The 16,997-nt window shown below is 41.1% G+C and overlaps 1 protein-coding gene across 1 annotated transcript in view; it reads right to left on the bottom strand.

Moving 5' to 3' along the window:
- Window positions 1-16,427, bottom strand: part of LOC117497841 (GTPase IMAP family member 4-like) — a 73,041-nt gene extending 56,614 nt beyond the window's left edge. The window contains exons 1-2 of the mRNA XM_034149864.1: window positions 16,149-16,427; window positions 14,732-14,840 (exon numbers count right to left, since the gene is read on the bottom strand). Coding sequence (XP_034005755.1) covers window positions 14,732-14,840; window positions 16,149-16,427 — 388 coding nt within the window. The remainder of the gene's footprint in view (window positions 1-14,731; window positions 14,841-16,148) is intronic.
- Between the last annotated feature and the right edge of the window lie 570 nt (window positions 16,428-16,997).

Raw genomic sequence — 16,997 nt, forward strand, 5'->3', positions numbered from 1 at the left:
AATCAAAGCAGGGGAATTGAAAATGTTGCAGAAACTGTGACAGGTTGGCACAATAAAAAACGTCTTGAACTCTGCATTCTACGAGCTGATATTTTAGTGAAACAATGCATTCCATTGATTTAAAGACCACACGGTGGTTCAACCCCATTGCAGGCTGCAGCAGGAATTACAAGAAACTGTCAAAAGAAAGCAATGCTATCTGGAGAAATGTCTGTTTTTCTTTTGTATTTTGGATGGAGTAACCCTCTAAATGAAGGGTACTGTATGATTTACATTTAAAGATGATTTAGAAGAACTCAAAACCAGTAAACCACATAACCAAAACTAAAACTTCTTGCAAGTGGTTCAAGGTATTTGAATGTGGTAAGTAAGGTTAAGACCTTGCAGGAATGAAGGGAGCTGATATGTCCTACAATAGTATATGACATTAGTATAACAACGTAATATATTACAACCAATGCTTTTACTGAAACCTTACGGATTAATAGACAGTATCAACTCTGTGTTTGAGAGTTAGAAAAACACAATGCTGATAACGTTAGGAAGTTTGGAAGCCTCACCTACTCCTGCGAGGTCGAGTGATTTTGGATAAATAAACAAATACTAACTCTAGCCCTCGCTAAAGCCCTAAACTTGATGACTGCTAATAATATAAAAGTAATTGATGAAAACTCAGCTCTCTAGTCGAGTCTATTAATAAGCATTCTGTGGAGCTCCAGTCTGCTAGCAGCCGGCTAGATGAAGCAGAGACCAGGATCAGGCGGTAGAAAACTCTGCCACAGCGCAAGAACCTGGGATTGGCGAACTTGAGAAGAAGGTCAGCGCTCTAACGGAGAGCTTCGATTTGGCTGAAAACTACAGCAGGCATCTGAATATTCGGGTCGTTGGCTTGTTCTTCCATTCATGCAGAGTGGACCTGTTTTATAACACGGTGGACACTTAGAACTTTATACTCCTTAACACATATTCCGAGTGTCGCGGATGCCTGACGTGAGCATTGCTGTTATATTGTATAGCGATTGCTCCCGTATGGAGTGCTTTTGTTTCATGCAAATGTTCACTTTAATATACTGCCATTCGGTCGGCAGTGATGGCCAGTCACTGCCCATCCTCCCCTGGTTTCCAGCAGAACTCTTCCCGCCTGTTATACTATATACTGCCATTCGGTCGGCAGTGAGGGTCCAAGAAGAGATGTTCTAGCCCGGAGCAAGTACACGATTATGTGGACTATAATCTCCTGCAGCGAGGATCACCAGGTTGTCTCATCATTAATGTTTTATTATAGCCCATGCTGTTCTTCTATTCATGCACAGTGGACCTGTTTTATAACACAGCAGACACTTGGAACTTTATACTCCTTAACACAGTGTGTCGCGGATGCCTGACGTGAGCATTACTGTTATATTTGATTGCGATTGCTCCCGTATGGAGTGCTTTTGTTTCATGCAAATGTTCACTTTAATGCACTGCCATTCGGTTGGCAGTGATGGCCAGTCACTGCCCAGTCACTGCCCATCCTCCCCTGGTTTCCAGCAGAACTATTCCCGCCTGTTCCAGAGCCAACAAGAGGCTCTTACAGCTGCATCCCCCAACCTACGAGCAGCTGTTTTGCACTCCATACCTGCTATTCCCAGAGCTGTGAGCGTCTTCCACTCAAATTGGGCCACTTTATATATATATAGGCTATATATAACACCCAATACTTTTACTGTAACATTAAAGATTAATAGACAATATCAACTCTGTGTTTGAGAGTCAGAAAAAGCCAATACTGTCAACGTTAGGACGTAGCTGAATGCAAACCTTCACAATACAGGTTATTATGTAATGGTCGTTCATGAGTATGAGGAAGAAAGTCAAAAGTGAAAGACATTCATAGCGTGCTGATAACCGACATGACTCACCATTAAAAAACGTGTGAGTACAGATAAAGCACCTGTCACATAGATCTGAAGGAAAGAACATATTTCACCCTGCAGCATTTTAGAGTGTTATGTTTCCTTCTAGGTTTCTGTGTGTGGAATTCTTTCTCAAAGGTTCAAGAACAAGGATATAATAGTAATAGTTCCAAGTTATCATGCCTCCTTCAACTCCAAAGAGTTTCATGTTTATGCAAAATGGCTCCATCTTCCTCAGTATGCAACTCAACGTTAAATTATTACAACGGTTAACTTGTATGGAGCATATTTGCTGTTACTAGCTAACACTAATTTACACATGGAACTCTATGGATAAAACAGGACCAATAAAATCAAACTTTGAGTATCTTCTGTAATATACTACATGAGGAATCTTTTTTCAACAGGAATCTTTTTAACAGTTTCAAACACAGCTCAGTGGCATCTAAACTTGTTTAACCACAATCGTTTCATCTCCTTTGAACAAGGAACAAGGAACAAGGAACAAGGAACAAGGAACAAGGAACAAGGAACAAGGAAGTACCAACGGCTTCTGGAATATGTCAGTACACAGGGTGATAAATCAAAGCAGGGGAATTGAAAATGTTGCAGAAACTGTGACAGGTTGGCACAATAAAAAACGTCTTGAACTCTGCATTCTACGAGCTGATATTTTAGTGAAACAATGCATTCCATTGATTTAAAGACCACACGGTGGTTCAACCCCATTGCAGGCTGCAGCAGAAATTACAAGAAACTGTCAAAAGAAAGCAATGCTATCTGGAGAAACGTCTGTTTTTCCTTTGTATTTTGGATGGAGTAACCCTCTAAATGAAGGGTACTGTATGATTTACATTTAAAGATGATTTAGAAGAACTCAAAACCAGTAAACCACATAACCAAAACTAAAACTTCTTGCAAGTGGTTCAAGGTATTTGAATGTGGTAAGTAAGGTTAAGACCTTGCAGGAATGAAGGGAGCTGATATGTCCTACAATAGTATATGACATTAGTATAACAACGTAATATATTACAACCAATGCTTTTACTGAAACATTACGGATTAATAGACAGTATCAACTCTGTGTTTGAGAGTTAGAAAAACCCAATGCTGATAACGTTAGGAAGTTTGGAAGCCTCACCTACTCCTGCGAGGTCGAGTGATTTTGGATAAATAAACAAATACTAACTCTAGCCCTCGCTAAAGCCCTAAACTTGATGACTGCTAATAATATAAAAGTAATTGATGAAAACTCAGCTCTCTGGTCGAGTCTATTAATAAGCATTCTGTGGAGCTCCAGTCTGCTAGCAGCCGGCTAGATGAAGCAGAGACCAGGATCAGGCGGTAGAAAACTCTGCCACAGCGCAAGAACCTGGGATTGGCGAACTTGAGAAGAAGGTCAGCGCTCTAACGGAGAGCTTCGATTTGGCTGAAAACTACAGCAGGCATCTGAATATTCGGGTCGTTGGCTTGTTCTTCCATTCATGCAGAGTGGACCTGTTTTATAACACGGTGGACACTTAGAACTTTATACTCCTTAACACATATTCCGAGTGTCGCGGATGCCTGACGTGAGCATTGCTGTTATATTGTATAGCGATTGCTCCCGTATGGAGTGCTTTTGTTTCATGCAAATGTTCACTTTAATATACTGCCATTCGGTCGGCAGTGATGGCCAGTCACTGACCATCCTCCCCTGGTTTCCAGCAGAACTCTTCCCGCCTGTTATACTATATACTGCCATTCGGTCGGCAGTGAGGGTCCAAGAAGAGATGTTCTAGCCCGGAGCAAGTACACGATTATGTGGACTATAATCTCCTGCAGCGAGGATCACCAGATTGTCTCATCATTAATGTTTTATTATAGCCCATGCTGTTCTTCCATTCATGCACAGTGGACCTGTTTTATAACACAGCAGACACTTGGAACTTTATACTCCTTAACACAGTGTGTCGCGGATGCCTGACGTGAGCATTACTGTTATATTTTATTGCGATTGCTCCCGTATGGAGTGCTTTTGTTTCATGCAAATGTTCACTTGAATGCACTGCCATTCGGTTGGCAGTGATGGCCAGTCACTGCCCAGTCACTGCCCATTCTTCCCTGGTTTCCAGCAGAACTATTCCCGCCTGTTCCAGAGCCAACAAGAGGCTCTTACAGCTGCATCCCCCAACCTACGAGCAGCTGTTTTGCACTCCATACCTGCTATTCCCAGAGCTGTGAGCGTCTTCCACTCAGATTGGGCCACTTTATATATATATAGGCTATATATAACACCCAATACTTTTACTGTAACATTAAAGATTAATAGACAATATCAACTCTGTGTTTGAGAGTCAGAAAAAGCCAATACTGTCAACGTTAGGATGTAGCCAGGGGCGGACTGGGACTACAAATCAGCCCGGGACTCTCGACCGGCCCACTTCAGTACCGGGCCCATCGGGATTCGTCCCGAACGTCCCGATGGCCAGTCCGCCCCTGGACGTAGCTGAATGCAAACCTTCACAATACAGGTTATTATGTAATGGTCGTTCATGAGTATGAGGAAGAAAGTCAAAAGTGAAAGACATTCATAGCGTGCTGATAACCGACATGACTCACCATTAAAAAACGTGTGAGTACAGATAAAGCACCTGTCACATAGATCTGAAGGAAAGAACATATTTCACCCTGCAGCATTTTAGAGTGTTATGTTTCCTTCTAGCTTTCTGTGTGTGGAATTTTTTCTCAAAGGTTCAAAAACAAGGATATAATAGTAATAGTTCCAAGTTATCATGCCTCCATCAACTCCAAAGAGTTTCATGTTTATGCAAAATGGCTCCATCTCCCTCAGTATGCAACTCAACGTTAAATTATTACAACGGTTAACTTGTATGGAGCATATTTGCTGTTACTAGCTAACGCTAATTTACACATGGAACTCTATGGATAAAACAGGACCAATAAAATCAAACTTTGAGTATCTTCTGTAATATACTACATGAGGAATCTTTTTTCAACAGGAATCTTTTTAACAGTTTCGAACACAGCTCAGTGGCATCTAAACTTGTTTAACCACAATCGTTTCATCTCCTTTGAACAAGGAACAAGGAACAAGGAACAAGAAACAAGGAACAAGGAAGTACCAACGGCTTCTGGAATATGTCAGTACACAGGGTGATAAATCAAAGCAGGGGAATTGAAAATGTTGCAGAAACTGTGACAGGTTGGCACAATAAAAAACGTCTTGAACTCTGCATTCTACGAGCTGATATTTTAGTGAAACAATGCATTCCATTGATTTAAAGACCACACGGTGGTTCAACCCCATTGCAGGCTGCAGCAGGAATTACAAGAAACTGTCAAAAGAAAGCAATGCTATCTGGAGAAATGTCTGTTTTTCTTTTGTATTTTGGATGGAGTAACCCTCTAAATGAAGGGTACTGTATGATTTACATTTAAAGATGATTTAGAAGAACTCAAAACCAGTAAACCACATAACCAAAACTAAAACTTCTTGCAAGTGGTTCAAGGTATTTGAATGTGGTAAGTAAGGTTAAGACCTTGCAGGAATGAAGGGAGCTGATATGTCCTACAATAGTATATGACATTAGTATAACAACGTAATATATTACAACCAATGCTTTTACTGAAACCTTACGGATTAATAGACAGTATCAACTCTGTGTTTGAGAGTTAGAAAAACACAATGCTGATAACGTTAGGAAGTTTGGAAGCCTCACCTACTCCTGCGAGGTCGAGTGATTTTGGATAAATAAACAAATACTAACTCTAGCCCTCGCTAAAGCCCTAAACTTGATGACTGCTAATAATATAAAAGTAATTGATGAAAACTCAGCTCTCTAGTCGAGTCTATTAATAAGCATTCTGTGGAGCTCCAGTCTGCTAGCAGCCGGCTAGATGAAGCAGAGACCAGGATCAGGCGGTAGAAAACTCTGCCACAGCGCAAGAACGTGGGATTGGCGAACTTGAGAAGAAGGTCAGCGCTCTAACGGAGAGCTTCGATTTGGCTGAAAACTACAGCAGGCATCTGAATATTCGGGTCGTTGGCTTGTTCTTCCATTCATGCAGAGTGGACCTGTTTTATAACACGGTGGACACTTAGAAATGTATACTCCTTAACACATATTCCAAGTGTCGCGGATGCCTGACGTGAGCATTGCTGTTATATTGTATAGCGATTGCTCCCGTATGGAGTGCTTTTGTTTCATGCAAATGTTCACTTTAATATACTGCCATTCGGTCGGCAGTGATGGCCAGTCACTGCCCATCCTCCCCTGGTTTCCAGCAGAACTCTTCCCGCCTGTTATACTATATACTGCCATTCGGTCGGCAATGAGGGTCCAAGAAGAGATGTTCTAGCCCGGAGCAAGTACACGATTATGTGGACTATAATCTCCTGCAGCGAGGATCACCAGGTTGTCTCATCATTAATGTTTTATTATAGCCCATGTTGTTCTTCCATTCATGCACAGTGGACCTGTTTTATAACACAGCAGACACTTGGAACTTTATACTCCTTAACACATAGTCCGAGTGTCGCGGATGCCTGACGTGAGCATTACTGTTATATTTTATTGCGATTGCTCCCGTATGGAGTGCTTTTGTTTCATGCAAATGTTCACTTTAATGCACTGCCATTCGGTTGGCAGTGATGGCCAGTCACTGCCCAGTCACTGCCCATCCTCCCCTGGTTTCCAGCAGAACTATTCCCACCTGTTCCAGAGCCAACAAGAGGCTCTTACAGCTGCATCCCCCAACCTACGAGCAGCTGTTTTGCACTCCATACCTGCTATTCCCAGAGCTGTGAGCGTCTTCCACTCAGATTGGGCCACTTTATATATATATAGGCTATATATAACACCCAATACTTTTACTGTAACATTAAAGATTAATAGACAATATCAACTCTGTGTTTGAGAGTCAGAAAAAGCCAATACTGTCAACGTTAGGACGTAGCTGAATGCAAACCTTCACAATACAGGTTATTATGTAATGGTCGTTCATGAGTATGAGGAAGAAAGTCAAAAGTGAAAGACATTCATAGCGTGCTGATAACCGACATGACTCACCATTAAAAAACGTGTGAGTACAGATAAAGCACCTGTCACATAGATCTGAAGGAAAGAACATATTTCACCCTGCAGCATTTTAGAGTGTTATGTTTCCTTCTAGCTTTCTGTGTGTGGAATTCTTTCTCAAAGGTTCAAGAACAAGGATATAATAGTAATAGTTCCAAGTTATCATGCCTCCATCAACTCCAAAGAGTTTCATGTTTATGCAAAATGGCTCCATCTCCCTCAGTATGCAACTCAACGTTAAATTATTACAACGGTTAACTTGTATGGAGCATATTTGCTGTTACTAGCTAACGCTAATTTACACATGGAACTCTATGGATAAAACAGGACTAATAAAATCAAACTTTGAGTATCTTCTGTAATATACTACATGAGGAATCTTTTTTCAACAGGAATCTTTTTAACAGTTTCGAACACAGCTCAGTGGCATCTAAACTTGTTTAACCACAATCGTTTCATCTCCTTTGAACAAGGAACAAGGAACAAGGAACAAGGAACAAGGAACAAGGAACAAGGAACAAGGAACAAGGAAGTACCAACGGCTTCTGGAATATGTCAGTATACACGGTGATAAATCAAAGCAGGGGAATTGAAAATGTTGCAGAAACTGTGACAGGTTGGCACAATAAAAAACGTCTTGAACTCTGCATTCTACGAGCTGATATTTTAGTGAAACAATGCATTCCATTGATTTAAAGACCACACGGTGGTTCAACCCCATTGCAGGCTGCAGCAGGAATTACAAGAAACTGTCAAAAGAAAGCAATGCTATCTGGAGAAACGTCTGTTTTTCCTTTGTATTTTGGATGGAGTAACCCTCTAAATGAAGGGTACTGTATGATTTACATTTAAAGATGATTTAGAAGAACTCAAAACCAGTAAACCACATAACCAAAACTAAAACTTCTTGCAAGTGGTTCAAGGTATTTGAATGTGGTAAGTAAGGTTAAGACCTTGCAGGAATGAAGGGAGCTGATATGTCCTACAATAGTATATGACATTAGTATAACAACGTAATATATTACAACCAATGCTTTTACTGAAACATTACGGATTAATAGACAGTATCAACTCTGTGTTTGAGAGTTAGAAAAACCCAATGCTGATAACGTTAGGAAGTTTGGAAGCCTCACCTACTCCTGCGAAGTCGAGTGATTTTGGATAAATAAACAAATACTAACTCTAGCCCTCGCTAAAGCCCTAAACTTGATGACTGCTAATAATATAAAAGTAATTGATGAAAACTCAGCTCTCTGGTCGAGTCTATTAATAAGCATTCTGTGGAGCTCCAGTCTGCTAGCAGCCGGCTAGATGAAGCAGAGACCAGGATCAGGCGGTAGAAAACTCTGCCACAGCGCAAGAACGTGGGATTGGCGAACTTGAGAAGAAGGTCAGTGCTCTAACGGAGAGCTTCGATTTGGCTGAAAACTACAGCAGGCATCTGAATATTCGGGTCGTTGGCTTGTTCTTCCATTCATGCAGAGTGGACCTGTTTTATAACACGGTGGACACTTAGAAATGTATACTCCTTAACACATATTCCAAGTGTCGCGGATGCCTGACGTGAGCATTGCTGTTATATTGTATAGCGATTGCTCCCGTATGGAGTGCTTTTGTTTCATGCAAATGTTCACTTTAATATACTGCCATTCGGTCGGCAGTGATGGCCAGTCACTGCCCATCCTCCCCTGGTTTCCAGCAGAACTCTTCCCGCCTGTTATACTATATACTGCCATTCGGTCGGCAATGAGGGTCCAAGAAGAGATGTTCTAGCCCGGAGCAAGTACACGATTATGTGGACTATAATCTCCTGCAGCGAGGATCACCAGGTTGTCTCATCATTAATGTTTTATTATAGCCCATGTTGTTCTTCCATTCATGCACAGTGGACCTGTTTTATAACACAGCAGACACTTGGAACTTTATACTCCTTAACACATAGTCCGAGTGTCGCGGATGCCTGACGTGAGCATTACTGTTATATTTTATTGCGATTGCTCCCGTATGGAGTGCTTTTGTTTCATGCAAATGTTCACTTTAATGCACTGCCATTCGGTTGGCAGTGATGGCCAGTCACTGCCCAGTCACTGCCCATCCTCCCCTGGTTTCCAGCAGAACTATTCCCACCTGTTCCAGAGCCAACAAGAGGCTCTTACAGCTGCATCCCCCAACCTACGAGCAGCTGTTTTGCACTCCATACCTGCTATTCCCAGAGCTGTGAGCGTCTTCCACTCAGATTGGGCCACTTTATATATATATAGGCTATATATAACACCCAATACTTTTACTGTAACATTAAAGATTAATAGACAATATCAACTCTGTGTTTGAGAGTCAGAAAAAGCCAATACTGTCAACGTTAGGACGTAGCTGAATGCAAACCTTCACAATACAGGTTATTATGTAATGGTCGTTCATGAGTATGAGGAAGAAAGTCAAAAGTGAAAGACATTCATAGCGTGCTGATAACCGACATGACTCACCATTAAAAAACGTGTGAGTACAGATAAAGCACCTGTCACATAGATCTGAAGGAAAGAACATATTTCACCCTGCAGCATTTTAGAGTGTTATGTTTCCTTCTAGCTTTCTGTGTGTGGAATTCTTTCTCAAAGGTTCAAGAACAAGGATATAATAGTAATAGTTCCAAGTTATCATGCCTCCATCAACTCCAAAGAGTTTCATGTTTATGCAAAATGGCTCCATCTCCCTCAGTATGCAACTCAACGTTAAATTATTACAACGGTTAACTTGTATGGAGCATATTTGCTGTTACTAGCTAACGCTAATTTACACATGGAACTCTATGGATAAAACAGGACTAATAAAATCAAACTTTGAGTATCTTCTGTAATATACTACATGAGGAATCTTTTTTCAACAGGAATCTTTTTAACAGTTTCGAACACAGCTCAGTGGCATCTAAACTTGTTTAACCACAATCGTTTCATCTCCTTTGAACAAGGAACAAGGAACAAGGAACAAGGAACAAGGAACAAGGAACAAGGAACAAGGAAGTACCAACGGCTTCTGGAATATGTCAGTATACACGGTGATAAATCAAAGCAGGGGAATTGAAAATGTTGCAGAAACTGTGACAGGTTGGCACAATAAAAAACGTCTTGAACTCTGCATTCTACGAGCTGATATTTTAGTGAAACAATGCATTCCATTGATTTAAAGACCACACGGTGGTTCAACCCCATTGCAGGCTGCAGCAGGAATTACAAGAAACTGTCAAAAGAAAGCAATGCTATCTGGAGAAACGTCTGTTTTTCCTTTGTATTTTGGATGGAGTAACCCTCTAAATGAAGGGTACTGTATGATTTACATTTAAAGATGATTTAGAAGAACTCAAAACCAGTAAACCACATAACCAAAACTAAAACTTCTTGCAAGTGGTTCAAGGTATTTGAATGTGGTAAGTAAGGTTAAGACCTTGCAGGAATGAAGGGAGCTGATATGTCCTACAATAGTATATGACATTAGTATAACAACGTAATATATTACAACCAATGCTTTTACTGAAACATTACGGATTAATAGACAGTATCAACTCTGTGTTTGAGAGTTAGAAAAACCCAATGCTGATAACGTTAGGAAGTTTGGAAGCCTCACCTACTCCTGCGAAGTCGAGTGATTTTGGATAAATAAACAAATACTAACTCTAGCCCTCGCTAAAGCCCTAAACTTGATGACTGCTAATAATATAAAAGTAATTGATGAAAACTCAGCTCTCTGGTCGAGTCTATTAATAAGCATTCTGTGGAGCTCCAGTCTGCTAGCAGCCGGCTAGATGAAGCAGAGACCAGGATCAGGCGGTAGAAAACTCTGCCACAGCGCAAGAACCTGGGATTGGCGAACTTGAGAAGAAGGTCAGCGCTCTAACGGAGAGCTTCGATTTGGCTGAAAACTACAGCAGGCATCTGAATATTCGGGTCGTTGGCTTGTTCTTCCATTCATGCAGAGTGGACCTGATTTATAACACGGTGGACACTTAGAACTTTATACTCCTTAACACATATTCCGAGTGTCGCGGATGCCTGACGTGAGCATTGCTGTTATATTGTATAGCGATTGCTCCCGTATGGAGTGCTTTTGTTTCATGCAAATGTTCACTTTAATATACTGCCATTCGGTCGGCAGTGATGGCCAGTCACTGCCCATCCTCCCCTGGTTTCCAGCAGAACTCTTCCCGCCTGTTATACTATATACTGCCATTCGGTCGGCAGTGAGGATCCAAGAAGAGATGTTCTAGCCCGGAGCAAGTACACGATTATGTGGACTATAATCTCCTGCAGCGAGGATCACCAGGTTGTCTCATCATTAATGTTTTATTATAGCCCATGCTGTTCTTCCATTCATGCACAGTGGACCTGTTTTATAACACAGCAGACACTTGGAACTTTATACTCCTTAACACATAGTCCGAGAGTCGCGGATGCCTGACGTGAGCATTACTGTTATATTTTATTGCGATTGCTCCCGTATGGAGTGCTTTTGTTTCATGCAAATGTTCACTTTAATGCACTGCCATTCGGTTGGCAGTGATGGCCAGTCACTGCCCAGTCACTGCCCATCCTCCCCTGGTTTCCAGCAGAACTATTCCCGCCTGTTCCAGAGCCAACAAGAGGCTCTTACAGCTGCATCCCCCAACCTACGAGCAGCTGTTTTGCACTCCATACCTGCTATTCCCAGAGCTGTGAGCGTCTTCCACTCAAATTGGGCCACTTTATATATATATAGGCTATATATAACACCCAATACTTTTACTGTAACATTAAAGATTAATAGACAATATCAACTCTGTGTTTGAGAGTCAGAAAAAGCCAATACTGTCAACGTTAGGACGTAGCTGAATGCAAACCTTCACAATACAGGTTATTATGTAATGGTCGTTCATGAGTATGAGGAAGAAAGTCAAAAGTGAAAGACATTCATAGCGTGCTGATAACCGACATTACTCACCATTAAAAAACGTGTGAGTACAGATAAAGCACCTGTCACATAGATCTGAAGGAAAGAACATATTTCACCTTGCAGCATTTTAGAGTGTTATGTTTCCTTCTAGGTTTCTGTGTGTGGAATTCTTTCTCAAAGGTTCAAGAACAAGGATATAATAGTAATAGTTCCAAGTTATCATGCCTCCTTCAACTCCAAAGAGTTTCATGTTTATGCAAAATGGCTCCATCTTCCTCAGTATGCAACTCAACGTTAAATTATTACAACGGTTAACTTGTATGGAGCATATATGCTGTTACTAGCTAACGCTAATTTACACATGGAACTCTATGGATAAAACAGGACCAATAAAATCAAACTTTGAGTATCTTCTGTAATATACTACATGAGGAATCTTTTTTCAACAGGAATCTTTTTAACAGTTTCGAACACAGCTCAGTGGCATCTAAACTTGTTTAACCACAATCGTTTCATCTCCTTTGAACAAGGAACATGGAACAAGGAACAAGAAACAAGGAACAAGGAAGTACCAACGGCTTCTGGAATATGTCAGTACACAGGGTGATAAATCAAAGCAGGGGAATTGAAAATGTTACAGAAACTGTGACAGGTTGGCACAATAAAAAACGTCTTGAACTCTGCATTCTACGAGCTGATATTTTAGTGAAACAATGCATTCCATTGATTTAAAGACCACACGGTGGTTCAACCCCATTGCAGGCTGCAGCCAACACACTCTCACTCCCAACACATCCAGGAGCGACGCTTGGTCAGAATTCCGTGGCGTCCAGTTGTTACGCGCCGAGTCTCCATCAGCGTCATAAACGGATGCAAAGAGCTTTCAACTGATTGCAATGTATTCCCATCGGCGGCGGTATTTGACGCTTAGGGAAGCACGGCATTCGTTTGTGTCGGCAGCTGTTAAAGGCAATGTGAGCGTCCATTCCCATTGGATAACGGAGAATTGTACACCCGGAAGTAAGTATTCTCCTTACTGTCGATTGATTTGACAGTGATATCTCCATTACTCATCCACTCAAAAACACCAGATTACCCTTGTTAATTAAACGACATTTATAGGTTTAAATTGTGTGCAATGCTTTTGTGTTTTTCCCCTTCAATTCTGAGACAACTTGTTTTCTCTAAAATGTGGAGCGCCAAAGAGACTACACTACCCACAATCCCCAGCTATTGTTGTGACGACTTCTGTCCGCTTTGCGACAAAACCTCGTGATAAGTCAACAAGCTCTGTGATTGGATGAAACATAAATAGGTGATATCTGCACTACTCATTAACTCAAAAACACCAGATTATCCTTGTTGATGAAATGACATTGATAGGTTTTAGTGTACAATGCTTTTGTCACGTTTTCCCCTTCAATTCTGAGAAACAAGTAGTTTTGAGTTTTGGATGGCCGAAGACACTACACTACCCACAATCCTCAGCTATCTTCGTGAGGCCAGGTCTCGAGGTCACGTAGTTCACGTGATACATCGCTCGGAACCTTGAGACACCAGCAAGGTAAGCTGTAATAAACTCGACTGCTCACTTAATTTTCGACAATATTCAAATATAACACAAATAAAATATTTGGGTTATGTATTCAAGTCCCACCCAGGCAGCAGGATTCGTAAGACAGTACGAGAAACTTAAAGAAAATGTAGTCTGTAACAGTTATTTTCTTTTTTGTAATAACGGCTCATTTAGAAGCTTGCATTAGCCACCGTTTGGCTAGCTAGCTGTGTTAGTACAATGTCGTAGTCATCAAAGGAGCTAGCACTGTTAGTTGTATCGCTCATCAAAACAAAGAGGACTCTGGAGCGAAAGTATTTGTAATTATTATTATTTATTTATTATTTATTACTTAGCGGGAGTGTTTTACGTGTTCGGTGTAATGACGTAAAATGTTTAGGACGCGTCACTGCGGTTGCTGGTCATTTGTTTTTTTACCATAAGCTGTCATCAAGAAGGAATGCCATCATTTAATGTCATGATGTTTATATGTGAACAAATTACACAGTACATTAGAAGTCAGTACTCATTAGCCTAATTATTAACAGAATGTTGTTCAATTTTGTTCAAAATGGAGTCACTTAGCATTGGCGTTTAAATGTTACATTCTATTATACAAAAACCCCACTTGTCATTTGTGTTTGAATATATTGAATATTCACATACATATGAATATATTAATTTGATTCAAACCATTGGAAGTTTGCGCCCTATCTCAAGTATTCACAGCATATTAGACTGTATCTTCTATCTCTCCAATTGCATTTAATATAGAGCATGAACTTAATAACATATTTGTGTATTTGAGAAAAAATTGATCAACTGACAGCAAACATTTTTGAGATAATCCCTCTATGTTTAACTTTCATTTGCAGAATGACAAAGCCCAAAACCCAACTGTGCCCCTCCTGCCAGGCACCAAATTCCCTTGGGCGTAAAACATGCGTGGCGTGTGTCTGCCCCCTTCAAATAAATAACAATTTTTTTTAAAAAGAAGCGGAATTGAAGGACTCTAGCTGGGGGGCTTCTGTGAAGATGAACAGGAACGCCAGCAGGACCGTTAAGTCGGCCGAGCTATCTGTGAGTTTAAATGACTTAGTATTTAAGATGTTTGGCCTATCAGACGATTACATATCTTATTTGTCAAACAGCCTTGCCCTCAGTGAATGTGAAACCATTTTTCGGGCTTTAACAAACCAAAAGATTTGTATCATTGATCAATGTGCCTGAATGCAATCTTTTTCACTCCAATTCTTGCAGGTTCTTAAACTACACACCCTTGGCTCCAGCCCGGTCCTTTTCCTTTGCAATAAGGGCCGCAGTGGGGAGATCCGTGGGGATCTGGTCCACCATTTCGGTAACACTGATGGGGTCGTTAGGGAGATCCTACTCAAAATGAGGAAACTCTATGAGTACCTCCTGAAAATTAAGATCATCCTTGTACTTTATTATCTCATTGTGTAGTCGTCCATGGGCTTTGTGTCAATGCATTCATCAAATTCACACTTCTGTTACATCTATCCCGTTATATCATTAAAATGTCATCCCCCCCTGAGCCTTTTTTATATAATACAACCTATTCTGTATTATAGAACAAAGGCTGTCAACATGGGCTTGTCAGGGCCAGCATGTTATCACTGTGAACACTAAGACACTAATATGAGGGTACCACACTAATGGTATTGCAGTTACCTACTTTTTAGTTTTTATTTATAATTAATTATTTGTATGCATATTTCTTTATTTTGTATTGTGTTTTAAGCCTGTACAGCACTTTGGACAACATTGAAATGTGCTATACACAAATATTTAAAGGGTTGAATTGAATGCAAATGTCGACATTACTCACATGTAGTTAGCAAGCATGAACGTTATGCATGTGTCTGTAATACAAACACATCTCTGCAGGCATCATAAAGATATGAGGCTGCTCTGTTTTCCCAGTTTGTAACTCTTGCCTCCTCTCTTCATGTCTTAATCCCTCTCACATGAGATGGGAGAAGAGGAGGAGACACCTCGAGAGACGAGTTGAGGCAAAAGACATTCAATGAAATTAGACATCATGACACTCCTACCTCGCACCCTAATGTCCAGGACACACATGGTGCCGTACGCTGCACATGTGCTTATCATTACGACTTATGCTTTTTATCTGGGCATCCGTAGAAACATGTCAGACCAGCCACAGTTTCGAAATGACACAGAAGAAAAGTCATGCCTATTTTCTTCTGTGAGACGCACGTGGTTCTTTGCAAACCCGGCAACAACCTGTCAAAAGTCTTATCACCATGTTTCATTACAGATTTAATGTATTTATCTGCAAGTTTTAAATGATTTCTAGTTTAATGAGAGAAGCTGCTCCAGACTGCAACTACATTTTCATTATGATCATGGTCTTAACTAAATACGATAAGTTGTTGTGTTAAACACTGATATGAGAAACATAGCAATATGTCTACAGTCAGCTGTGGTAGCTTAAAAACATTATTTTCACACTACCTGAATTTCATTCACTTAAGAACTACCTGGTTGATTTATAATAAGAGGGAAATTCAATGCATTTAATTAATTTCTTGCAAGTAAGGCCAAAAATAAGTCTTCCTTAAAATGTGTTCTGTTAATTTTCCCTTGTATTATTTTCAACATTTGCAGTGTGTGCTGCACAACTAGCTGCATCAATATCTGCTGGTCCACCAGCCCCCTCTGGACCAGAGCAAGAGCCAGAGCGAGAGCCAGAGACAGAGCCAGAGCGAGAGCCAGAGCAAGAGCAAGAGCCAGAGCGAGAGCCAGAGCGAGAGCCAGAGCGAGAGCCAGAGCGAGAGCCAGAGACAGAGACGGAGCAAGAGCCAGAGCGAGAGACAGAGACAGAGACGGAGCGAGAGCCCGAGCCAGAGACAGAGACGGAGCCAGAGCGAGAGCCAGAGACAGAGACGGAGCCAGAGACAGAGCCCTCCGGCCTCCTTCCGGAGACATTTACTCTCCATCTTATTTCTCTTCCTCCACCTCCTCCACCTCCTCCATGCTCCCAGCCTTCTCTCTCCCCCTTGTCTTCTCCTCCACCGCCTCCATGCTCCCAGCCTTCTCTCACCCCCTTGTCTTCTCCTCCACCTCCTCAATGCTCCCAGCCTTCTCTCTCCTCCTTGTCTTCTCCTCCACCTCCTCCATGCTCCCAGCCTTCTCTCTCGTCCTAGTCTTCTCCTCCACCTCCTCCATGCTCCCAGCCTTCTCTCTCCTCCTTGTCTTCTCCTCCACCGCCTCCACCGTCAAAGAAAAGTCGAAAAGGTTCGATTTGCACTATACTATATACTATACAATACATTTCTTTAAATGATTGTTTGGAAGACTTATTACCTAATTATTAAAATGGTGTTATTTATTTTTAGAATGCAGGAAACACAGGACCCAGAAGGTGTTCCTCTATGAGAGCATTGTGGAAAGAAGACTTTTTAATGTAAGTGTGTTATAATTTCTTCCTTTTTGTTTTTCTTGTTAAATAACATAAAAACGTACAGAACATTATTGGTACCGTCTACAGACCATCAG

This window comes from Trematomus bernacchii, unplaced genomic scaffold (assembly GCF_902827165.1).
Source record: "Trematomus bernacchii unplaced genomic scaffold, fTreBer1.1, whole genome shotgun sequence".
In the NCBI taxonomy this organism is placed as follows: domain Eukaryota; kingdom Metazoa; phylum Chordata; class Actinopteri; order Perciformes; family Nototheniidae; genus Trematomus; species Trematomus bernacchii.